The following is a 24,860-nucleotide window of genomic DNA, read 5'->3' as shown; positions in this document are numbered from 1 at the left end:
AAATAACCTTGCAAACTGCTCTCACAGCAAGCAGAAAGTACAGAGACATACAGACAGAAGTCTGTGCAGAGAGACAGATAGATAGTGTGAGATTTAACATTTGTAAGAGAAAGAAAGATATAGTCAGAATGAAAAAGAGGGAGAGCTATACACAGAGTGAGACATAAAGAAAGAGTGACACTGGGTCAGACTGAAATATAGTGAGAGAGATAGATACATAGAATCAGAGTGGGAATGACCCTGAGAGATTGTGAAATTGAAAAAAAAAACCCAGAAACCCAGATTGAATTAGACTGGGTAATGGCACATAGAGAGAGAGAGAGAGAGAGAGAGAGAGAGAGAGAGAGCGAGAGAGAGCGAGAGAGAGAAAGTTTGCTCTTGTTCAGAGGGTTATTTACAGTCCACTTGCTCTTTTCAGACTAGAGGCCAGGAGCGGTTTTGGCTGAACAGAGGCAGAAACTAACTCCTAGAAACAGAAGAAGGTTGGGACAATTAAAGTTACAATTTTAATAAAGGACAGAGTGCCCATAAATATTTTACAGCATCTCAAAATCAAACAATGTTCTAGTGTTCATCCTGACAGAAATAATAAACAAAGGTACACCTTCATATGTGTGACACATGATTTTAGTCTAACCTCACAGCAGCCATTTAAAAGCAACCACAACATCAAAAACAGTTCCAAAACAAATTAATTATACAGAGAACTGGAGAGACTCTGGTGAGGCTAAAACTTTAGGAACGTCTAAACCAGTGGTTTGTGTGTGGTAAACATGTAATTCAGTGACAGACGCTTGATGAAAGTAACAGACAAGTGACACACAGCTTTGCCAATGGCTTTTAATATTTCCATTACAGCATTAAATGTCTCTAAACATGGATTAAAGCATTAAGCACAACAACAAATCCCTGTACAATACAACTGATGTAAGATATATGTTTACCTTGATCAACAAGGGTAGCGCACCCCCAACACACACACACACACACACACACACACACACACACACACATACATCACAGTCCAGGCAGCACATTGTGCTCTTTTCAGTCGTGGCTTTTCAAATGACTCCTGATTTGTTTCCATGTCAAATGGCTGCTGCCTGTGTTCAACAGTGTGGAGCTAAGAAGCTGAATTTTAACCAACTGAGATCCAAGTCCTTGTTTTTCTCTCCAAATGACTCCTAATTGGGTAATATCTGAAAAGCCTTATTCCTGGCTTGACTCACAAATAAACAACAAGTCCAGTTGCTACAGTTTCAATATCCACAAGTTCTTTCCTTGTTGCCACAGATGTATAACAACTTTATTTTGACTACAGAAGTAGTGAAAAAGAGTAAACTAATATTGTTAGTTCATTCATTTATCTTCTGTAACTGTGTATCTTCTGTAAATCACAGGGCATCGCACATTTACCCAGTCACTCACACCAGGTGACAATTTCACACACTCATCCAATCACTCAGACACTCACATCTGTGGATAATTTCACACACTCACCATGATATATGTGGACAAATTCATACACTCACCCAGTCATACATGCTTAGAGGTGGACAATTTCACACACTCACCCAGTCACTCACACTCACCGCTTTGGACAGCCCCACACACCCAACCAGTCACTCACACACACAGCTGTGGATATTTCACCCAGTCACTCACACCACTTTCACACAGCCACTCTAATCTAGCCAGCTTTGGTCAGTGATACAACAAAATAAAAATGCTTCTGTTGGCTATTCATCTGTCAAACTGTTAGTAAACTTAAAGAAACCAGTTTCTGGTGGTGTTCATATCATTCATCCAGAAGATTTCAGTGGAGATGCTGATTGATTTTCTCAGACTGAACAGAAGTACAGCTTTAAGGATAAATGCAAATGTTTTTTTTTTCCACTTTGAGGGTCATTTTATAGCCTTTTAAGCCTGGACATTAGCATGAACAGAAATGGGCTCTTATTGATCAGACAGCGTGTTTGTTATTTAGTACTCTATCAGTTATCATATCTGTTGTCCAGTGGATTTAAGTGGAGATGCTGAGAGTCTTTCCTTTCCTGGTCATGAAGTAGAGCTTGGATCCTGCAGTTCTGGACATCATCATGAACAGGAATGGATCCAAACAGCTATGGAGGCAGCACAGACACACCGCTATATTAAAGTAGGCGTAAAAGTTCTCTGCTCCGCTTGAGTAGAGCTGCACATAGTGAAGGAAGTGAATAAAACTGCTGGGTCCAAAACAAATCACGAAGATGAAGAAGACCAAAGTGCTGGCTTTGATGTACAGACTCCAGTCGTGATGAGAGCGGTTCAGCTGCCAGACAATAGAGGTGTAGCATGCAGTGGTCACCAGGAGGGGCAGAAGGAAGCCTAATAATGTCAGGCCTATGTTATAGTAGACCAGAAAGTCATAGCTCAGATCTATGGGAAGCACATCATGGCAGGTGGTGACCCCAAGCTGAGGGACGCTAAAGCTCTGACGGAGCATTAACTCAGGTACCATGGCGATGGAGAAAACAACCCACACCGCTAGGCTAGCCCAGGCAGTGCAGGAGCGTTTAGGCAGGCTTTTGTAAAAAAATGGGTGCACCACGGCTAGGTAGCGCTTCATGCTAATGCAGGCTAATGTGTGTGCTGAACAATACAGGTTTCCATAAAAACAGGCGGTGACCAAGCGACAGGCCACTTCACCAAATTTCCAGTTATTACCAGAAAAGTGATAGTGCATCTTCAGAATGAGGCTGAGAAGAAGCAGCAGATCTGATGTTGCCAAGCTGCAGTAAAATATGGCTGATGACACTGTCCGCAATTTAGCACCTACCAACACCAAGATAGCTGCATTGGCAGGAATCCCCACAATGACAGTGATGATGTAAATAGAAGGAATTACCCTGGTGCTCAGCGCACCCCTGAGATACAGAAATGTGCTATTACTTTGTAGCCTCAGTCCAACCTCAGACGCTCCAGAGGATGAGTGCTCCATAATTTCTGTGGTGTTTGGAGGAAGAGGAAGTTGGACAGGGAATGTCTGACCTCTGAACGTCCTCGGGATGATGCTGGTCTTGTTGTGCCTTTCCTTCTCCCTTGTATTTCCTAATTGAAAGGAGAAGAGCCTATTAACATTCATTCATTCATTCATTGTCTATAACCACTTATCCAATTCAGGTTCACGTTGGTGCATAGCCTACCCAGAACCACTGCATGCAAGACGAGAACACACCCTGGATGGGGAGCCAGTCCTTCACAGGGCTACACTCACATATTCGCTCAAACACTCACACTTATATAGGACAGCTGTAGCCAATCCACCTACCAACGTGTTTTTTTGAACCAGGGGAGGAAACCGGAGCACTCGGAGGAAACCCATGAGGACAAGGGATAACACATCAAATTCCTCACAGACAGTCACTCAGACTAGGGCTACAGTCTGTAATGGTCAGTGGAGCCGAGAGAATGGGCGGAATGAGAGAAGTGTAGAAACAAGGGGCACATTTTAATGTTATGGTTGATAGTGAGTAGATGGCATTTCTTAGCTGTCAGAACAAAACCTTATTGCTCTATTTTGTAATTTTTATTCAGAATTTGTCATTTGCCATCTGTCATTGAGTTCCTTGAAAAGGATCCTAATTTTGTTTTCACTGACATAATCTTAAGATATGATTCTGGAGAAGGTTATGACCCAGTAAAACAGTTGCAGCACACACACACACACACACACACACAGCCTATGAAAGTAACCACAAAGAGCACGTAATAAACCATACCTTGGCCTTGTGTGAGGTCTGGCAGAAGTGAAACACTGATGATCAGGAGGAGCAGTGTATCCATGGCTGCAGTGCCTGCTTTAGTCTTTAGTCCAACTTGAAAGCTGCTATAACCTCTATCTTTCGAACACTGAGAGAACTCTTTCGGGAACAATGCTATAAAGGGGGAAGGAACAGATTATAAACCCACCCACTGAAAAACAGCCTGCCCCCTGCTCGCTCTGGTCTGCTGTCCTCTCTCTCCTTTCTCTCTCTCTTTTTTACTTATGTTCTCCGTCTTCTGTCCTTCCTTTCTTGCTTTCTATCAATCTCTCTCCCTGTTTTTACCAACACCCTCTCTTTCTATCTCTTTCCCCACATCCGGAAGACCACCATGCAGGGAAATTCCACAGCTTACATAACTCCCGCCGTCTGTGTTGTTTTCGTACCATTAACTCATACCGTTTCTCCTTAACACACCTTTCACACACCTGTTGCTGTACATTTGCTGCTTAATTATAAAAAAATGTAATTCTACACAACCACAATAATAAGCAAATTATATCTATACACCACAAGTTCACTTCCTGAACTTGATTTACTGTAAGTAGTTTACACTCCACTAACTATATATTCACTACACGCTATAAAATATTATTTCAATATTTTTATTATATTTTGTCTTTGCAAAAAAAAAAAAAAAAAGAAGAAAGACCAGTAAATAGTAGACATAATACCTTGTTCCACAAGCCCCACCTATGTCATTGTTATATATATTTTTTAGAGGATTTGAAGCCAAATCGGCCACATCCCTGCTTGTGCACATCTGGCTTGGGCCAGTGCTACAGTACAATCAACCAAACTTTGAAGCGGAAAGTGAAAATATACCGATGTGTGTCTAGTACTCATTTAAACTTAAAAGATGCTTACTATTTAATTCCACCTTACAAAGTGGCATAGTTATTTCCAAGTGCTAAGTTGATTTCTTCAAAGTTTCTGTTCCACCTTAAATGCTGCTACAATATTCACATGAACACTGGCATATTTGATGTTTTCGTTACACCTTAAACAGTGAAACAGTTAAAGGCGCCTGGACAAAACTACTGTATAATTTAAGGTGACACAAAGTTGCCAACTGGTGTATAAACAGCTACGTTTGTTTCTTTTTCTTCTATCCCCCTTAAGGCTTTTCTGTACATGGCTGACTGTTTATTCTTAAGCCAACAAAGGGGGAGTACTAATGAAGAGAGAGCACTAGTGGAGAGTCAGGTGCAACTGACAAAAAATTGTCACATTTTGGCTCAGAGATCAGATAGGAGGGCCTCTTATCAAAATTTATCTTTGGGCCACAGGAAAGTCTGGACCAGCTCTGCCCATCCACTGACTGCTATGAAATATTCAGCATCCACTATGAATATACAGCCGCACAGTCGCAAGGCCCCAGGGTCTTGGGCTGGATCCTCTCCTCAGGTCACTGTTAATGAGGAGTGTGGTGTGTCCTCCCTTTGTCTGTGTGGGCTTCCTCTGAGTGCTCCACTTTTCTCCCACAGTTCAAACACACATGTTGTTAGTTTGATTGGCTGTCCAGGGTGAGTTTCTGTCTTGCCACCAAAATGCTAAATGAGCTCCAGACCCAATGAGACCTTGATCAGGAGATGAATAAATGAACGAACAAATGAAAAAATGAATGAATGTATGAATATCCATGAATTATCAGTGAAGAGCTAAAGCGTGGAATTGCCTGTGGCTCCTCAGCTCAAATAAGAGGTTAAATAACACTGAAACCTGATCTCCATATTTTCTATCAGGCTAATGTGTCCCAGAAATGAGCAGACTACACACAGACAGGGGTGTGGAGGAAGCTCATGACTCAGACTCTGTCCAGCAGAAGGTTCTTGTTTGCTTGTGAGGTCAGGAGGGATTTGGAGTCACACTGAGCTGCAGTTGGAAGGAAATTTCTCATCTGCGTAAGATAAAGGCTCTTCAGTGTGACATTTTCATGTCCTGCAGGGGGATGGGAAGGTTATGACAGTTCCATGGACCATCTCTCGTTATCTCTGAAGACTCAACTAAATATTTTACAAAACTACACACACAACACCAGTCTTGTGACCTTCCTACACCCGTGTTAACTGGAACAGCACACCCAATCCTCACACTGATATTGCAATGACCCAGCATTTTGGGTTGTAGGTGTTTGGTCGGGAATGCTGAGTTGTTATGCTGGTACCTAAAGCAAACATAATTAAATGCTGTATTCTTGTAAGTATCGCACATACATTTTTTGACAACCTCACCCTGTTTCCAGGAAGGCTGTGCTCATCTGATCTTACTGTGTTTCAGATAACCTGTTGGAGAATGAGTATTGCAGCTGTTGTCCCTCAGCCTTTCTGAATCCAGGTTCCAAGAAAATCATACAACCCTTGCAACTGCAACTTAGGTTCACACGACCCAATTAATTGCTTTTTGTTAACTGTGCAGACAAGTACAGTACACGTCCAGAGGTTTGCTGATACTCTGGTCAATGAGAGAATGAACTGCTTAAGGTGCACACACTGTGGCTACAGATGTTCTGTTGTGTACCCTCAGTGTAAATAATCCCTACAGAAAAGCATGAGGTTAAATAGGATGGTTTGGAGTAGCTGCACCTGAGCACTATATCACTATGCCCAATGTCAGGAATGAGCTAGAGGGCTATAAAGCCCTGCATTAGGTATACAGATGAAGCCCTAATATTTCTGGGGTGATGAAACTACATCCTATACCTCTGTAATGAGTTGGAGTGGAGTTTGTGATCCAGAATGAATCATCTGACATCAGCACCTGTACTCACTCATTATATTGCGGCTGGATGATCCTAAAACTGGAAACACACAGTGGCCCTGATCAGGATGAAAATCTTACAGAAGATGAACGAAGAAAAAATAAATATATAAATGAATGAACAGAACTGGCTACTCAAAAGTGTCCATAAATTTGAGTGTGTGAGAGAATGTGTGGTGCCTTATGATGGACTGCCACCCTGTCCTGGGTGCGTCCGAACCTTGCACCCATTGATTCAGGCTAGGCTCCTGACTTACTGTGACCCCTAATTGGATAAGCAGTTAAAGACAATGAAAAAATGGAATGAATGAATGAATGAATGAACAGCTCTCAAGTGCTCCCAACATACACATGTTATCTGAGAATAACTATGATGCACAGTGGCAGGTGTTGAAAAATAATTTTCAGGTCTATGTTCTTGTTTTTACATGCTGGGAATGAGTGTCAATATGTTTGATAGTTACAATAAAACATGGAAATCTGTATTAATCATTGTTTGTTCCAGCCATTTGGTCAACTTTTTCAAAAGTGCAACAGTAGTTAACTTTATTTAATTTTCTAACAAGTACAGATTAAGTTTAAATTATGAAGAACATGATTACAAATATTTTTGTAGGAAAAACCTGATCCACTTGTATTAGCACAACCCACACTAACACACCACCACGATGTCTGCTACTTGCGCTCTGAGAATGATCCACCTGACAAGTCTCTTTGTTTAAATATAACCACATATTAGAATTTTGTACTCTGTTCTGTGGTCCATACAAACAAAAACCAATGCTGTTGCACCAAATTTAGTGAATGCATGCACTAATGTAAGTGTGCATATGATTTCAGAACTGGAATTTTGTATTATAGCAATAATATTTTGATGTATTGTATGCATGATCTGATTTATTGTCAGTTAATGAATAATTGCCAGTTAATTACATCAGAAACAATCATTTGTCAATCAAACCAGTACCAAAGAGAAAGAACAACAGACACACAATCACGCGTACACAGACCCATGGCCTAGAACAGCTGTATGACGCATGTGGCCCTTAGTTTGCAAGACCTTTTCTCTTGTAAAATAGCAGTTCTCTGCTACACAAACATTCCATTGTCCTCGCAGTGTTAACAGAGATGCTGAGCTTGATTTCCATTAAAGCGTTTTTTTTTTCTAAGCAGAGGTGTTGCTGTTATCAGCTCCTGCTGAAATGTGTTATGATTAAGCATACAAATGCTGCCAAAATAACAGGATAAAAACTGTATTCAGCAAGATAACATCCAGTTCCAGCCTGCTGCTACAGTGAGAGAAAATATCTGGAGGGAAATATTTCAGGCCTCAGAAAGAATTCAGAAATAAAAGAGAAATTTACCAAAACATAAACTAAACTGAATGTTTTATGAACTAACTATTATATGTTCCTGTTTACTTTTTAATTTCTTTACTTTTGTACTGTTGTAATTTAATTAAGGTCTGTGTCAATAATCATCTGCAATAACAATGACTTCAGAATAATGACAAGGCCATTCTAAAACATAGAGCTTATTTGTTTACCACGACAGGGAATTTGTGAGGCAGCTGTTTATGGAAATTTCATACAGTGGCTTTGAAGTGAGTTGTATCATTCCTTCCTTCATTCAATAATTTATTCATTTATCGTCTGTAAGGTCAGGGAACATAACCTCCTATTAAACAACATATTACTGGGAAACATTACAAACTCACTGTAATTATTTATTTATTACCAATGTCTTTACAAAACCCATTTTGAAACACCTTGACATTGAATCTGTCAAACTCTGTTCATGAAACTGTGTTCATCAATGCTTGAAATATATCTGAATTCAGTGATTTATAAGAATCGCTAAACAGGTCCTCCAAAGAATAGGAAAACACACTTCTATCCCCACTGGCCTGTTAAAGGCTGGTTTCAAGTCAGTCTGTGTTTGAGAATAATTAAACCCTCCATTAAAAGTTAACAGTCAAGTATTGAGCTCAGGAGACCGTAACTCTGGAGACAAAACCAAAACACTGAGAGCTACAGCTACACAACTGTGCTACTCTGAAGAAACAACATGGGTTCTATGCTAAATACTTTAATGATAATTTGACATCATACTGTTTACTCACTTTTTTTCTTGAAAGGCCATGTGGCGGCATCCTTGCCAGGATTTCAGAGTCTCAGGAGTGCAGTATTTCTCACACCACAAAGGAGAGGTGAGTGGAGATGCTTGCTTTCTTCTAGCATACAGAAAAGATAGGAATAACATTTTTTCTACATATAATTGTCTTGTTTTTACATCTAAATAGAATAGCCATAATATAAAAAAACCTAATTTTGTCTTATCTCATTGTCCATTTCATGAGCGACACACACCAGTTGTTCCAATACACTTTGTAGTCCATCCCCTGATAGCAAGAAGACATTGGACCACGGTTGGGCCACTGAGGGAAAGTTGAAGGTCCATTTGTGTTTTCCACACAGCATAGTCTGGGCAGACCTCCAGAGTTTTAGACAAAATTCCACATTTTAGCACTTTTCCATTGACAGTTATTTTATTGACAGATTTTCCTTTATTACCTTCTCTTCTTAATTAGATTTATAAATAATTTTCACCCAATTCAAAGTTAAAGGAGCAATCTGAAATACTGACACCAAGCGTTTAAAATCGGAACTATAATACAGTTTCAAAACAGTGAAGAGAGCTGTCTGCCACAAAACCCCCGTGTGTTCAAGCATTTAGTTCCACCTTAAATGGGACAGTTTAAGAGTTATATTTTCGTTATTTTCCAGCTTCTTATTGAATACTCATTTCCACTTTAAACAGCTATGTGAAGCTAAAGCTAGCGCTAGGTTTTCAAAACAAAACTCGTTTTGAAACACTTCTTATTTGCCATTTTATCCATTTAAAACACACGACCAAGTGTACATCATGTCACTAAAACATCTACCTACTAGTGAACCGCTTATATTGTGTTCTACCAAGATTGATTTCTCTGTTCCACATTAAATAAGTGAATATGCCAGGCTTTTCAAACACAATTCTTATTCCTTAAATTATTAAAACACACACACCATGGAGACACACATGAATCTGCATCAATTCCTTTAAAACAAACAAACAATGGTATTTTCACCTTTCAATCATGTTGTTATTCCCCTTCTTCATATAAACCACACAAAACACATTCCCGAACCTTTCAAACTTCGCTATGCCTCACTTTCTTTATATAAAACAAATAACCTATGGCCTTTACTCCTTTTAATCTATACATGGGCGTTTGTACTTCTATATATTTTTAAAGAAATGATTTGCTGTTACCTGTTCAGGAGGAAATTAGTCAGCTCTGACTGATCTGTAGTTTTCCTGCATCTAAACTGCCTCCACTTTTCAAACACAAGGCCTATATTTCCTCTCATTGTGATGAGTCTGTCTCTGGTGATGGAGATTTTTAGAAGGGCAATGCGGACTTTTGGGTCTGGTAGAATATAACATCAACTCTGTTCACTTGGTCATTTCATGGCTGCAAGACAATATATTTGTAGAACTAGCAACGCGGTGGGTTTGGAATATTTGTGATTGGATAGAGGGTCGGATGACAGGTAAGACCTCAGAGGGCGGGATTACAGGAACTCCGCTCTGGACTGGGCACTTCTCAAAGAGAATATACTGCTTCAGCAATGCTATGAGAGGCAGCAGTGTTTTAGCCTTGACTGTTTCCTTAATCTATGATCACACACTCTTGACATTTTGAGTACAGTATAGGTACAGTAAATATCTTGCTCCTTTAACATATTCAGTATAATTATTAAATATGAGGTCTACCTAATGTATGCCTTATACTTATTGGTAATATTTGTATTAGTTTATACTACTGAATAAAAATTCTGTGAATTTAAAATCAGTTTTAGGGGATTAAAAACTAGTTACATTTTGTCCAGAGGACAGTCTCATGGGGGGCCAGCAGTGGCCTACAGTCAGCAGGGTACCAACCTTTAGCCAATGGGACGATATATGCTTGCTGTTGCTCTGCATACCTTGTTAGGCCCTTTCACATGTTATTTAACCACATAAGATTTGGATTACAGATCATTCTTAGCGCTCCAGTGACAGTGATGTGATGGTGGTGGTGTTTTAGTGTGTATTTCACTAAAATAAATTGAACAGTCATAGCAGCGCTGCTGGATGTTTAAAACCCCTCAGTGTCATTACTGGACTGATAATAGTTTACCAACTAAATTTCAAGTGGAGGGCACCGTCCAGTGATAACAGATGAAGGGCTAGAGAAAAAACAACATAAATCGTGCAGTGACTGATGAGCAACTGTCTCTTTTTTACATCAACAATGTGGACCAGCAAGGTAGGTGTATCTCAGAATGGACTTAGTTATTTTGCTGTTAAATCTCCTCAGGTGAATTGCTGTTCATTTTCTCCAGACTGTCAGAATCTCCTCACCTGTTCAGATGATGGTAGGATTTACCTGTGGCACATGGCGAGTGGAAAACTGCTGGCTAAAGCCCATGGACACACAGGTTTGGGCTCAAGCTTGTTTTACTGACTGTTTACCATGAGCATTTCTTCAATGACAGTGCTGCTGTGTTTCAGGGCCTGTGAAATGTTGTGTGTTCTCAAAGGATGGCCAATTCTTCGCCAGTGCATCTCATGACCGTTCAGTTGTGATCTGGCGAGCTTCAACCATTCAGCGTGTGCACATTTTGACAGGTTTGTTAGAATCAATCAATCAATTCAGTAAATAAATTAATAATTTATGACCACACTAGATGATTCCTACCATGGTCTGGCCCATACACCCCCCCACCCTCTTGTGAGACTATATTATTTTAATCAATGTGCTGTGAGCTTTGTGTTACTTTTGTGTGTGTTGTGTTAGTTGTGTTGACGCAACCTAATCATGTCTAGGCCATTCACGGAGTGTTGAGACTGTCAGTTTCAGTGTGGATGGAAAGTGGTTTGCATCAGGGGGATGGGACCATAAAGCTATACTCTGGGACACTCAGGTGTGTACTGTGCAATCAGACACCTTAAAGCATGGGTTACCAATCTTATTCACAAAGGGTTGGTGTGGCTGCAGGTTTTCATTCCAACCCAACAGTAGCAAACCCTGTGTAACTGTTTAGAGAAGGAGACTAGTTGATCAGACAAGTAGAATTAGGTGTGTTCCTACTAACTGGAATGAAAACCTGCTGCCACACCAGCCCTTTTTGGATAAGACTGGTGACCCATGGCTTAAAGCAGTGGCTCTCAAACTTTTTAGACCAAGTACCCCCTATTATCAAATCAGAGGCTCCAAATACCTCCTATCAGTCCTTGAAAATTTGTAATTTGCATGCATTACACAAAGTTGTTCTAAAATAATTACTAACAAATATAGAGCGAATATAAACAGTTAGGCTTAAACTGAAGGATTTAAACATAATTATACATTTATGGGAACATTTAGAAGTTTGGGGAAATAAGCATTTTAAAATAAAAAAAAAACCTGAAGAACAATATAATGTGCTTCAATAGACTATAGGGTACGCATACAACAATTTGAAAACCACTGCGTCTTAAAGCATTGAACAGGGAAGGATTAACCAATCAAGACACCTCAAAACAAAGCACAGGGAAGGATTATCCAATCAGATACCACCACTATTCAGGGGGAACAGATGAATATTAGCCAATGGACTGTTTGCTAAATAATGATCAACAGGCCTCTCAGTTAATCACAGGGGTCTCTAAATATTATTAATTAGATTATTATTAATTATTAGAGCAAAATATATGTACCATTATGACCGGGTTCTAAACAGGTGGTTTTAAACATGTTGTTCTATTGTGGTTTGAAGTGAGAAAATATTTTGTTGCTGTTTCCAGACTGGGCTGAAGCTGAGGGAGTTCCAGGGCCATACTGCTGCAGTTCAGAGCAGTGTGTTCTCTACAAACTCGATTCTGGTGGGGCTGTCACAACACAAATGCAGACAGATATATAGTAAACACCAAACCTAAAACACTTAACACCCAGTGCCGTGGATGTAACAGACTATATCAGAGACTTGTTTTCAACATGTCTGTGTGTATGTGTGGGGTTCTGTATCCAGGCCACAGGTTCTTGGGATGGCTCAGTGAAATTGTGGAGTCTCTGCGATACAGAGGAAGTTGTAACACTAAATGGGCATCAGGGAAATGTTGCCTGCCTCTGCTTCTCTACCACTGGGATGCTGGTGAGGCTCAAACTTCAAACCCGAGTAAACTCTAATATTAACCTTTAATTAAAAAATACACCCACACACACAGATACCTGTAAATATTCTCATCAATTGTAAGTTTTGGTGTAAAATCGGATTTAAAAAAATATATATATTGACTTGACATTGCTGGGAAGAGTGTGAGCACCAAGTTTCTACTTTGAACAAAGTGTTGGTGTGTTTTTCAGGCATCGGGGTCCTGGGATGGAACAGTGCGGGTGTGGTCATCAAAGAGAAGACAGTGTGTGTTTGTTTTGGGTGGGGTGGAGCGTGTGTGGGTCAGGTGTGTGACTTTCTCCAGAGATGGATTATTGTTGGCATCCACTGCTGAAGGGGACAGGGTGAGAAAACACACATATACACACACAAGCTTAGATAGAATGTTGGCAGTAATTGACCCTTGTTATATATTTCTGGCTCTCACAGGTGAAAATATGGGACATGGCCAATGGCAAATGTATTAAGTGTTTACAGGTAAGTTAGATGTTTACAAATTGACCAAGTAATGTGCTGTATGCCATGAATGGACAGTATGGTTGTTTAGTGAGAGTATTAGCAAATCAGACATCTCACAGCACTGAACAGGCAAGTACTAGGCACTATAAATAATGTACATTATAAAACAAACAGCAACAACTCTTTGTGTATTTGTTTAAGGGGCATAAAGACTCGGCATATGGGTGTGTGTTCAGCCCCAGTGGTGCTCTACTGACCACCGGCTCTGAGCAGCTGGATCTCAGAGAAGAGGAAGTTAAAGATGATAAATAAGAGGTGGAAAAAAAGAGGACAAGCATCATCATGGAAAATAAGTCTAATACAGTTCTGACAACCAGCAGCGGAGCACTTTCAGAACTGATGTGGAGAACAGTCTCATTGACGGAACATTTGAAAACTTCATTCCTCCTATCAAGGATCCAATTAATCTCAGATGTGGTCCAAGCTTTTTCAGACAGGATAAATAAAATTTTGCGAGATTTGGACCAACTTTATCCCGTCTGAAAATGTTTTGAAAAAGCAAAAACAATCTGAGATTGCCATCTGCTGGACAACTGTTATATTATTTTAGAATGATATATATATGGTGAAAAATACTATTTCCAACAAATTTAAATAAAAGTAATCACTTGTGTTAAATTTTAGAATGGATTTTTTTTTTTACGTGCAAGTTTAAGTAATGATTTTATTAGTGTTTTAACTCTCATTTTAAGTTTTATTCTGTAATTTATGTAGAAAGTGCATCCTCTGCCTTATGTTTGTTGGTCCAGCTGTAATAAGCTCCATGTCAGATTAAAAATAATCCCATTTGGGATAAAAATATATAATTTTATACATTTGGTATAAAAGCAACATTTCTGCTTAATTTTAAAATATACTATTGGAGCATTTTTCAATTGTATTATTACATCAAGACCCAAATTTTCAGCAAAAAAATAAATAAAAACATGTTGGAGAAACCATTTTTCAATTTAACACAAGATCACTTTAATTTTATCAGATAATTTAAAAATCTGCCTCGTAGAAGCCAAATATTTGAAAATAAATTACCCCCTCTTCCACTCTTGGTTGAAATCATTGACCTGGAAGCTGATAAATGTATCCAGTAGATGACAACTGAGAAGTGTTTTAAAGGCTCACAAACTTTACCCAGTGTGCAATTTTAAAAATTTGAAACTTGATCCAGTCTGATACACCTTTTGAAATGTCAAACTGGATCAAATTTGAGCTTTTAAAGATCTGGCTTGGAAATATTATGTTGTTATTTGGTATCAAAAGTATCCAAGATTGTTGAAAGTTTTGAAAAACCCACGTGCAGCATTTAATTCTACTTAAAGTTTAGACTGAGTACAGTAAACAGTTTATTCCAACTGTTCTTTGAGCATGAATTTAATCAAACCAAATATGGTTTTGAATGAAGCTAACTATTTTGACCTTTTATGGACAATTCTTGTTTGTGTGTAGCTGCTTTATACATATTACTATGTATCTCCAGGATGACCAAAATTAAATTTATACACCTGTCCTTCCAGAAAGTCTATTTTAAAATGTAAATAATTTCAAAAGAAGGAATCCAAGTTAAAGAGTTTCAGAAAATACAGTTCACAGGAAACAAACATTTCTGTACTCAAAACATATTGCTGGTCTGACTAAGAAGCACACACCACATGCACAAGATTCAGTACCAGCAAGTTAGTTTGTATTTTAACAGGAGTTGGTCCTGTGTTACAGGTGCAGCAGACAGAAATGTATCCTCTTTGTGACAAAGACATACCAGAGTGAATTTTGTCCAAGGGTTGGGTGTTTTATTGAAGTGGAGAAAAACAAACAGTACAGCCTTAGGCCTTGACAGCGAATTTGCGGATGGAATACAGGCGGGATTTCCTCTGCATTTTCTTGGTCATGAGGCTCTGCTCGTGCTTGGTCAGCTGTCGGCGAATGGCACGAGTCTTCTTGGGCCTAAGGTCCAGAGGCTTGTACTTCTTTCCCTGGAAGGTACAAGAGGAGGAAAAATGTCAGAGGACTGCTGAGTCACGTGTCTAATTCAGTTTGATAAGCACACGAATGGTAATTGCATAGCTAACAGTATACCATGCACATGTTGACTAGAGACACTTCTTCAATCATCAGAGCAATATATGTTCGATTCCCACACTTATCCATCAAATCTGGGGTATTCCACAAAGTCAGCCACATAACCTAAGCCAACATTATCCATAAAAATGGCCATGCAACTCTTCCAATCTGACAGGTTGAATTTAGGCTTCAGATATCTAGCTAAATTGAGAAATCCTGTTTTGTGGATTAAAACACCAATCCCCACCCTACACACACTTGAATGTTTAGATTTTTTTTGCAATATCACACAGCCATACTGTTATCCGGCCAATTTGGAGTACAGTGTAGGCTGCCCACAGCAGATCAATGGCACAGAGGTCCTCTGCAGTGAGCAGCCCAAGTTACTTTAGCAAGATAGCTTTCACACTGTCTCCACAGACATGGGAGAAGCGCTGGGTGATCATCTTGCTCAATGACTATAGTTCCATCATCTGATCACATCTGACCTGGAATAAACGTGCTCCGAATGTCCTCCAGCTTTTGAAATAGTCATGTTTTCACTGCAGTCCAAATTCTTAAACATCTACTTGACAAAACTAGCATTCCCTAAAACCCAGGATATGTAACTGTTATAATAGCATGTCTATTCAAACTCAAAAATAGCTGCTGTTATTATGTATGTTTATTAGGAGCTAGATGTTCATAAGAGCACAGCACCACAACACTAAAGCAGAGGTATTAAAGTTTAGCATATTAGATTTGGGTCACGTTTCTTGAGGTTTCATTAGATTGTCTCAAATTTTCATGGACTCTGATTAAGAGGAAGCTGGTAGAAGCTGAGAACGAGTCGTTGAAGTGAAACTCCAGTGGTGTAACTGGACAGCAGATGATAAACCAAGCACCAAGGAAGGCTTTATGTTTTAAAGGCAAGATGCTGCTGCAGTGGACTAGACGAATTACAAGGCAGTGCTTTCTCAGGCCTGCCTCTTGTGCGCACATTTGTGTCAGACATTTTTGAAATAGTAAATCATGACCAAGGATATTGGACCAAGCAGGATGTGTGGTAGACATACACAACTCCAAAATTATTTCCTCTCATTGTAGACAGACTTGCCCATTAAGAAACCAATGATGAACTCAGGATAAACCTGTACTGGTGTTGTACAAGGATAACCCAAAAGTCACTAAAAACAGGAGCACCTACTGTTCTACATCCTTGAGTTTACAACTACATGGAGATCCACAAACTCACCTTGTAGAACTTCCTCAGATTCTCCTTCTGTGTCTGGTTGATGACAGTAAGGACTCTGGCGATGGACTTGCGCACCACACGGCTGAGTGGAATTTAGGAAACAAGGAATCATAAGTACAGGTAATTAAACAATATCAACTTAAGCCTGGGTAGAGAAATGTGAAGAACACATGAGGATTGGAATCTATAGGAACTGTGGGCTAATAACTTAGCTGATAAGGTGACTTCAGAAATCACGAATGAGCCTTCCTAAATTAACATTACCGCTAAATGCAAACATGCATCTCTAAAGACTTATTAAAATCTATAGCACGCAGATATTATATCCATGTGATCTGACATTTTGTTCTTCCAGAGCATGTTTAAATACAAACATCAGCTGAAACAAAAAGTCTAATTACGTTTTACCAACAGTACTATAAATTCCATAATTTAGCACCCGCTGGCTGGGTTAGACCAATAAACGGCTCAACACTCACATCTTTGAGAGTTTGGAGGCAGCCCCGCCGGTGACTTTAGCAACACGAAGCTGGGACAGTTCCACCTTCAGATCGTCCAGCTGCTTCAGCAGCTCCTCCTTCTTCTTACCACGCAGATCTCTGGCCTTGATCTTTGCCTGAACACAGAACATGTTCATCTCTGATCACTTGAGGGATCATCTGAGCATTTGTTATAAACATTTATTAAAGCTGAACTGAGGAATTTTTTCCTTCACTACACAGAAAAACTAAGAAACATGGAGATGCTCACTTCCAGCATGTCTAAATCACCAACCCATTTTCAAGTAGGACCCACGTTGGCTCTTTACTGTATTAGAGATCTGATTAGCTGTGTTAAAAATGCAAATTCGCCAATTTCTCAATTCCTGCATAATTAATTACAACGTAACCAGTCATTATGTTCTGCTCCAAATCATAACTAGCTAATTACTCCACAACTATAATTGTGACGTCTCTAAATTCACATATTTGATGTTTTGTCTTTTCTGAACTAATTCAGCTTGTAGGGAAACATGCAGTGAGTAATCAGTGAACACCTTCCTATTTCATGCAACACTTTTCAGGAGAGTATTTTGCTTTAAATAAATGTGCGACTCGATTCCTCTCAACACTACAAAAATGCTGTAGGGTACCTCATGATTAACAATTTAAAGTCAAAGTTTTCAATGGTTTACATCTTACAGACTAAATTATGCTGCAATTTGTAAGAGTTGGTTTAATTCCCTTTTGACACCAACACCTAGGCTTTGGCTCGTGTTGAAGCAATGCTACGCAATGACTACATTAACTCGCCAACAAGAAGCCCAAAGCCTCAAAATAAAAACGTATTAAATTATTTAAGCACTCGACCTGTTTCTCTCCCTATCTTTTTAGGCTGGAGTGTTCTTTATTACTCTTTAAGACACACAGAGATTATTAACTTCCCCGGCTCCCGACAAGGGAACGTTTAGGAACCAAATTAATGTATAACTTCAGCATCACTGCTCAAAATACTGCACTGAGAGGCTCGGGAAGATATTAAACTATATCCAAAGATCAGCTTAGACTGTTTCTCGCTATAAAATCGCTTAGATGGCGTTAGATTCACAAGCTTAAATTAAACACCTCACCATTTTGTCGATGGCCGCCACAGGAAAGGAACGACAAAAGGAGGCGCGCGCACTTCTACCGGGTCACAGCGGAATGTTCCATTCTCTTCTGGGAGAGGGGGGTACACGTGAAAACATTGAACTACATCGATGCCAAACACATAGCATGTACTAATGTACTATATTATAAATATTTTTAAAGGGGGTATATGTACTAATATATATTATGTATACTTCTGTATAAAGGAGTATATTTTGTAATGTTTATTATATATATTTTATAATATACTATATACTTTAGAATACAATATATATACTAAAGGGCATAGCTTACTTTTTTAAAGGTTATGTATTAACATGTATTTTAAATGGCATGTAAATTAATGTATAATAATAACCACATTTATTATTATTTTGTCTGTAATCCCTATTTAAGTAAACGAATACCTACAAATATATAATGTGTATACATTTATTTAAAATGTATGTAATATACCCAGGTGGCACACTGGTGCAACAGGTAGTGTCGCTGTCACAGCTCTGGGTGACTCTCTGTGTGGAGATTGGTGTGTTCAATTGTTCCTCCCACAGTCCAAACACATACGTTGGTAGGGGGATGGCTACTCAAAAGTGTTTAGGTGTAAATGTGAGTGTGTGTGTTGCCCTGCAAAAAACGGGTGCCCCTCCTGTCGGGTGTGTTCCTGTCTTGCGCCCAATGATTCTGGGTAGGCTTCTGACCCACAGTTCATTGAAGTGTATAATAATAATAATAATAATAACAATAATAATAATCAATTTTATTTCATAGGTGCCTTTCTGTCACTCAAGGACACCTTACAAAGAGTACAAAGTAAACAATAAAATAAATAATACAGAAAAGCACAAAAGTATTGTGAAGGGAAATTTTAAATGTGTGTGTTTCTTTTACAAACATGTGCTCAATGAATCACTAGTTGCGCCTGCTCTGCTGACTTACCCATTTTTGTGTCACAATTCTGCACGCGCGCATGGATATTTTGAGCGAGCAAGAAGTTTTCTGTGTGCGTGGATATTTTTGACCTTTCTGTGCACTCGCTCCACACTTACAGCCATTACAAAGTGCCTCAGATTCAGAATCATAAACTTCAAATGACAAAGGTAATTTCTGATTGGATGGCTTGTCTACCAAGTGGGAAGGACATACAGGCCGGAGACCGGTAAATAGGCGGATACCGGCGAGTGGGAGGTTATGGTTAGGGAGAAATCTGACAATGCCCTCTGTACGGCAACAGACCAGTACACCACAGCCAGTCATTTTATTTTATATTCATTGAATTGGCAGCATTGTAGAGAGCTAATGTGCTAAAAACAATGTACATAGTGTAAATTAGTGCTAGCAACGACAGTAAATGGTACTGAAACTACTTTATTAGTAATAGAAAGTACTGTAAATTCTATATAGATAGGTAGTTATTAACATACAGGGCTAGTTGAATGTGTAATGCTTAAATCTGTATAACGTCCTAAAGGAAGTTTAATACTGCAATAAAGTTAGCTTGCGGTTAGCTATTCAGAATTCTGTTGGCTATAACTCTGTAATGTAGTAACTAGTGATGTGTCGGTCGCGAACGAACCGGTTCAAAGAGCCGGCTCTTGTAAGTGAACGATGAGAGCCGGTTCCCGTCTAAGACCGAGCCATTTTTTTCTAAGGCTTGTCATTCAACCAATTAGAGAACAACAAGCAAAGCTGAGACACTTGGTTTTCCTGAATGCCAATCTGCCTTCCAAAAAATAGTTGAAGAAAATGTTAAATCAGTTAAAAGTTTGTTGACAGTTGTGGTTGTTTTAATCACTACCGTTGAATACTGCTGTTTTGCACTTTGCAGAATACAGTGGAACCTCTACTTACGAACTTGATCTGTTCCGTGACCCGGTTCGTAAGTAGAAAAGTTTGTTTCTTGAGTAAACATTACATTACATTATTTTTCCAGCCCACCCCGAAAGTCACCCTTTTTGCACTGATATATGTTTACAAAACTCTCAAATTAGTAAAAAAATACATGTAGCATTACTAAAAATAAAAAAGAAATACAGTAGTAACAGTAATAAACGACTGGCTGGAGGAGTAACACAGGCACTGGCTGTATGACGGGAGGTGGGGGGTGGGTGGAATAACGGAGAGTAGGCGAGTGAATGTGGGGAGACGAAGCGTAGATACGGCTTAATTTAGCACGAATTTCAATGTCTGACATTTATACTAATGCTAAATTGCTAAAACTACAATTTGCTAATCTTAAAAGCTCGAGGGTCAAGAAAACGAGAGAAAACGGGTCAATGACTCAAGTCTGGCTGCGCTGGGAGACTCGTCTATTGGGATCAGTGGCCATTTCCATCTGCCGGCTCGGCAGAGGCTCGAGTTCGTTTCTAGAGTCATGGGTTGTTGGTGGAGGCAAAAAATATTCAAATGCCTGGTTTGTATCTTGGAAAGTTCGTTAGTATAGGCGTTCATAAGTAGAGGTTCCACTGTATTTGTTTATTTTATTAATCAGTAATGGATGATTATTTAATTTAATAAGCTATTTTGTAATACCTAACTTTTGGGTTCCATTGGCTATACTTCAGAGTTTACAAGTGATTTTTTATTTTATTTCCAGTTATATAAAATCCAGTTATTTATACAATAGAATGTGTGAGTGCAATCAGTGAGTTATGACAAGACAGCCATAAAAACAATTGGCCATTGCAACACTATTTATTATTTTTAATATTAAACAATAATATTTTTCCATATAGTCATGTAAAATGTAGGTAATATTGTTCTGTACCAGTGGAAATAAGTGATAAAACAAAGAACCAAAAGAGCCGGCTCCCCCAAAAGAGCCGAAATTCCCATCACTAGTAGTAACGCACACCTGCATATATTAGTGTGTATTTGATTTAACTATGCTTCACAATTTAGGTATAGCAAAAGAGTATTTCAGTTTGTTTGCCGTAAATATTGGCAAAGCAATGCATGTAGCCTTAATAACATACAGGGGAATGAAAGGAGGGTGAACTGAACCCATCTGGTCTGTGAAATCTTTCTGGAATTTCTTTTTTTTTTTTGGTCTTTTTCTGATAAACTCAACAGAGCTTTCCAGAGTTAAAACTTATTTGTTCCGTGTTTTTTTTGTGTGTGTGTGTGTGTGTGTAAAACTCAGGAGGGTTGCTCAGGTGGGTTGATTTAAACCTGCCTTCCTCTCTCTACATGAACAGTTTTTTAACTGCAGTATTAAGCTTCCTTTAGAAAGTTATTTACTGGTCTCCGGCCTGTATGTCCTTCCCACTTGGCGGTCAAGCCGTCCAATCAGAAATTACCTTTGTCATTTGACGTTTCTGATTGGCTGAAACCGAGGCACATTGTAATGACTGTAAGTGTGGAGCGAGTGCGCGGGTCAGAGACATTGCGCGTAGGACAGGAGAGCAAGATGTGTAGGTTGTAGTGTGCGTTCAAGAAATGTCCTTGCTCGTTTAAAATATCTGTGCGCGCTCTCAAAAACCTTCTTGCTCGCTCAAAATATCCGCGCGCGCAGAAAACTTCTTGCTCGCTCTAAATATACGCGCATGCAGAATTGTGGCACAAAAATAACGACATACACCCATAGACTTTAGCGGGAGAACAGCGAGAGAGAAAAAAGCTTTAGTATCGATCTTTTTCCACGAGTATTGATCAATACCAATACCAGCGGGATCCCAAAGTAGTAAATGGGCCCATGTGCCTTCAACGTGGACCTCATCTATGTGTTAAGATATGCGAAAGCATTATGGTGAAGCTTCCTTGAAGTACATGGTAATATGGGTCAGTTGTTATGGGTTTCCTGAGTTGGGAACATTAAGTGTAAAAAGGTTGCATGCCTTTAAAAAGAAATTAACAGAGACTCCTAAGGATAAGAAAACCAGGAAGTTGTGGGAAAAGTGTAAAAATGATATGTTGGAGGCAACGGAGATGTGGTTAATTGAAGCTCACTCCAGGGAAGAAAAACAAAAACAGATGGAAGCAAAGAAGGGAGGGGGCTGATACGAAACAAACCTCTGTGTGTCTCTCTTAAGGTGGCCAATCCCGATCTCAACGCCGCCCCACCCAGAGCACAACAGCCAGTGCCGCAGCCAGCACAACAGCCAGAGTAGGGAGTTAGTGCATTCTTTTAGCTGCTCTCAATAAAGGTTACTCAAAGACCACTTTAAGTCTCATTTCGTATTAGTTGCTCATTTCCATGACATGTATACAAAGTTTAAAAATAAACAATGCAATTGAGTCATTCAAATGAAAAAGGCAATCTTGAACAGGTGGGTTTTTAGTGATAACTTAAATTGTGAGAGTGAGTTTATGTTCCGTATGTCGGTGGGTAAAGTGTTCCAGAGCTGGGGAGCAGATGGGCTGAGAGCTCTACTCCCCATAGAAGCAAGGCAGGGGGAACAGTCAAATGAATGGAGGAGGAGGATCTGAGGGTACGAGAGGGAGTAACAACATGGAAGAGATTGGAAAGATATGGTGGGGAAAGATTGTGCATAGCCTTGAATGTTAGCAGAAGGATTTTGTAATCAATGCAGAACTTGACCGGTAGCCAGTGGAGCTGTTGCAAAACCGGAGTGATGTGGTGGATGGAGGGGGTTCTAGTGATGATATGGGCAGCTGAGTTCTGGACCAGTTGAAGCTTATGGAGAGATTTGTGGGTAATGTCAAAAAGGGAGTTGCAATAATCAAGGCGGGCAGTTACAAGACTTTGGACAAGGATGGCAGTGGTATGCGGAGACGGTTGATGTTACGAAGATGGAAGTAGGCAGACCGGGTGATGTTATTAATATGAGATTGAAATGAAAGTGTACTGTCGAGGACGACACCCAGACTCTTTACTTGTGGGGAGGGGTGAACAGAACAATTGTCAAGAGAATGTTAAGAGAAAAGCAGTCAGTAAGGGGTGGGAGGTTGGAAGTGGGTTTACAGGCAAGGTAAAGCTGGGTGTCATCCACGTGACATTGGAAACTAATGTTGAACTTACGAAAGATATGGCCAACGGGAAGGAGATAAATGATGAAGAGGAGGGACCCCAGGATGGAGCCCTGGGGCACACCTGAAGTGACAGAAGAAGGCTGGGAAGTGAAAGTTTTGAGCTGAATGTACCGAGTGTGGCTGGAGAGGAATGATTTGAACCAGTTTAGAGGAATCTGAGTGATACCAATGGAGGATAGTCTATTGAGGAGGGTGGTGTGACAGATAGTGTCAAATGCTGCACTCAGGTCAAGGAGGATATGGATGGAGAGTAAACCAGAATCAGCTGCCATTAGGAGGTCATTAGTGATTTTTATGAGAGCAGTTTCAGTGCTATGGAGAGGGCGGAAGCCAGATTGGAACTGTTCATACAGTTTGTTTTGAAATAGATGAGTATGAAGTTGAGACGCGACTATATTCTCAAGAATTTTGGAAATGAAGGGTAAATTTGAAATTGGACATAAGTTATTGAAATTGGTGGGAAAATGTTTTTTTCAGGATTGGAGTTATTACAGCAGTTTTGAAAGATGCAGGATCAGTTCCAGTGGAAAAAGAGGAGTGAATGATGGCAGAGATGAAAGAGATTAGAGAAGGAAGACAGGCTTTAACCAAAACTGTGGGGAGAGGGTCCAGCTGACAGGTGGATGGCTTGGATGATATCTGAGATTTCCAAAGTGGAAGGAAGCTGAAAGAAGGAGAAAGAATGAGCAGGAGGAGGAAGTTCAGAGTTGATACAGGAGGTGGGTAGTAAACTGAGATGCTGGTGAATCTTCTGGATTTTTTCATCAAAGAATGTCATGAGTGAATTACAAAAAGTAGTAGAACACAGATGAGATGGTAGAGAGTCTGGAGCTTGGGTGATATTCTTACACAGAGAAAAGAGTGATTTGGTGTTACCTTCATTAGCTGAGATTATACCAGTGTAACATGCAGATTTGGTTTGAGTAATACAGTCCTTGTAGCGTAACATTTGATTATTGTAGATGTCTTTGAGAACAGTTAGACAAGTTTTCCTGTGCAGCCGATCAAGTTGCCGACCTTTGGCTTTCATGAGCCAAATTTCAGGAGTAAATCAGGGGGGCAGAACGAGAGAATGTAACAGACCTGTTTTTTAGCGGAGCAAGGGAGTTGAGCAAAGAATTAAGTCCGGTGTTGTAGTGTGAAACCAGCTCATCAGGGGTGTTTAAATTACGACTGTCCATGAGGAAGTAAGTGCTGGAGGAGAGAGAATCTAAATCAATGTCCTTAATATTGCGGCGGGGAAGCTTATTGATGGAGAGAGGGAGTCTAACATTAAATGAGAGAAGGAAATGGTCAGTTATAGGGAGTTCATACATTGTGTTGTAAAGAGGGAAGACAATAAATAAATAAAAAAAAAACCTTAACTGATCTCCTGTTGAAAATTTTTTTTCCTGTTAACAAATTCAAAAGCAACTAATGCACTACTTAAAATAGCATTGCTTGCAGAGGAAACCTGATTGTGTGCTTTCCTGACTTTATGACTATATATTTTACGGTATATATATATATATATATAATTTTATTTATTTATTTATTATTTTTTGGCAAAGGCAGCAGCTCCTTGTGGCTTTGCTTAATCTGTCAAAGAAATTTGCTGCTATTAGGCAATTACCCCAAGACACCCCAGGCT

At 39.6% G+C, this 24,860-nt stretch overlaps 3 protein-coding genes across 3 annotated transcripts; 1 reads left to right on the top strand and 2 right to left on the bottom strand.

Moving 5' to 3' along the window:
- Positions 1-870: 870 nt before the first annotated feature.
- On the bottom strand, positions 871-3,941 carry LOC136668792 (proteinase-activated receptor 3). Its single transcript, XM_066646496.1, has 2 exons — positions 3,762-3,941; positions 871-3,090 (listed from the first exon to the last, which is right to left on the bottom strand). Exons 1-2 carry the CDS (start codon positions 3,823-3,825, stop codon positions 2,024-2,026), a joined length of 1,131 nt encoding a protein of 376 aa, XP_066502593.1. The 5' UTR covers positions 3,826-3,941; the 3' UTR covers positions 871-2,023.
- Positions 3,942-8,703: 4,762 nt separating this feature from the next.
- On the top strand, positions 8,704-14,451 carry wdr38 (WD repeat domain 38). The gene is made up of 9 exons (XM_066646519.1): positions 8,704-8,772; positions 10,969-11,089; positions 11,163-11,279; positions 11,478-11,575; positions 12,438-12,515; positions 12,662-12,784; positions 12,997-13,149; positions 13,235-13,282; positions 13,466-14,451. The coding sequence occupies exons 1-9, from the start codon at positions 8,704-8,706 to the stop codon at positions 13,574-13,576; spliced, it is 918 nt and encodes a 305-aa protein (XP_066502616.1). The 3' UTR covers positions 13,577-14,451.
- A 161-nt stretch (positions 14,452-14,612) lies between these two features.
- Positions 14,613-18,327, bottom strand: rpl35 (ribosomal protein L35). The gene is made up of 4 exons (XM_066646520.1): positions 18,223-18,327; positions 17,093-17,229; positions 16,614-16,695; positions 14,613-15,291 (listed from the first exon to the last, which is right to left on the bottom strand). Exons 1-4 carry the CDS (start codon positions 18,223-18,225, stop codon positions 15,142-15,144), a joined length of 372 nt encoding a protein of 123 aa, XP_066502617.1. The 5' UTR covers positions 18,226-18,327; the 3' UTR covers positions 14,613-15,141.
- Positions 18,328-24,860: the final 6,533 nt, after the last annotated feature.

The sequence above is a fragment of the Hoplias malabaricus genome, chromosome 15, assembly GCF_029633855.1.
Source record: "Hoplias malabaricus isolate fHopMal1 chromosome 15, fHopMal1.hap1, whole genome shotgun sequence".
In the NCBI taxonomy this organism is placed as follows: Eukaryota; Metazoa; Chordata; class Actinopteri; order Characiformes; family Erythrinidae; genus Hoplias; species Hoplias malabaricus.
The sequence above is the reverse complement of the archived record's forward strand: the minus strand, read 5'-3'. Positions and strand labels throughout refer to the sequence as shown.

What these genes read in the sequence shown, in the direction of transcription:
- LOC136668792 (XM_066646496.1), bottom strand. Translation starts at nt 3,825, where the DNA reads ATGGATACACTGCTCCTCCTGATCATCAGTGTTTCACTTCTGCCAGAC. An exon ending in AGACCTCACACAAGGCCAAG is followed by an intron (nt 3,091 to 3,761) that starts GTATGGTTTATT and finishes CCTTTCAATTAG; the next exon opens with GAAATACAAGGGAGAAGGAA.
- wdr38 (XM_066646519.1), top strand. Translation starts at nt 8,704, where the DNA reads ATGTGGCGGCATCCTTGCCAGGATTTCAGAGTCTCAGGAGTGCAGTAT. An exon ending in TAAAGCCCATGGACACACAG is followed by an intron (nt 11,090 to 11,162) that starts GTTTGGGCTCAA and finishes GCTGTGTTTCAG; the next exon opens with GGCCTGTGAAATGTTGTGTG. An exon ending in TCTCTACCACTGGGATGCTG is followed by an intron (nt 12,785 to 12,996) that starts GTGAGGCTCAAA and finishes TGTGTTTTTCAG; the next exon opens with GCATCGGGGTCCTGGGATGG.
- rpl35 (XM_066646520.1), bottom strand. An exon ending in GCCTCCAAACTCTCAAAGAT is followed by an intron (nt 16,696 to 17,092) that starts GTGAGTGTTGAG and finishes AATTCCACTCAG; the next exon opens with CCGTGTGGTGCGCAAGTCCA. An exon ending in ATCTGAGGAAGTTCTACAAG is followed by an intron (nt 15,292 to 16,613) that starts GTGAGTTTGTGG and finishes TGTACCTTCCAG; the next exon opens with GGAAAGAAGTACAAGCCTCT.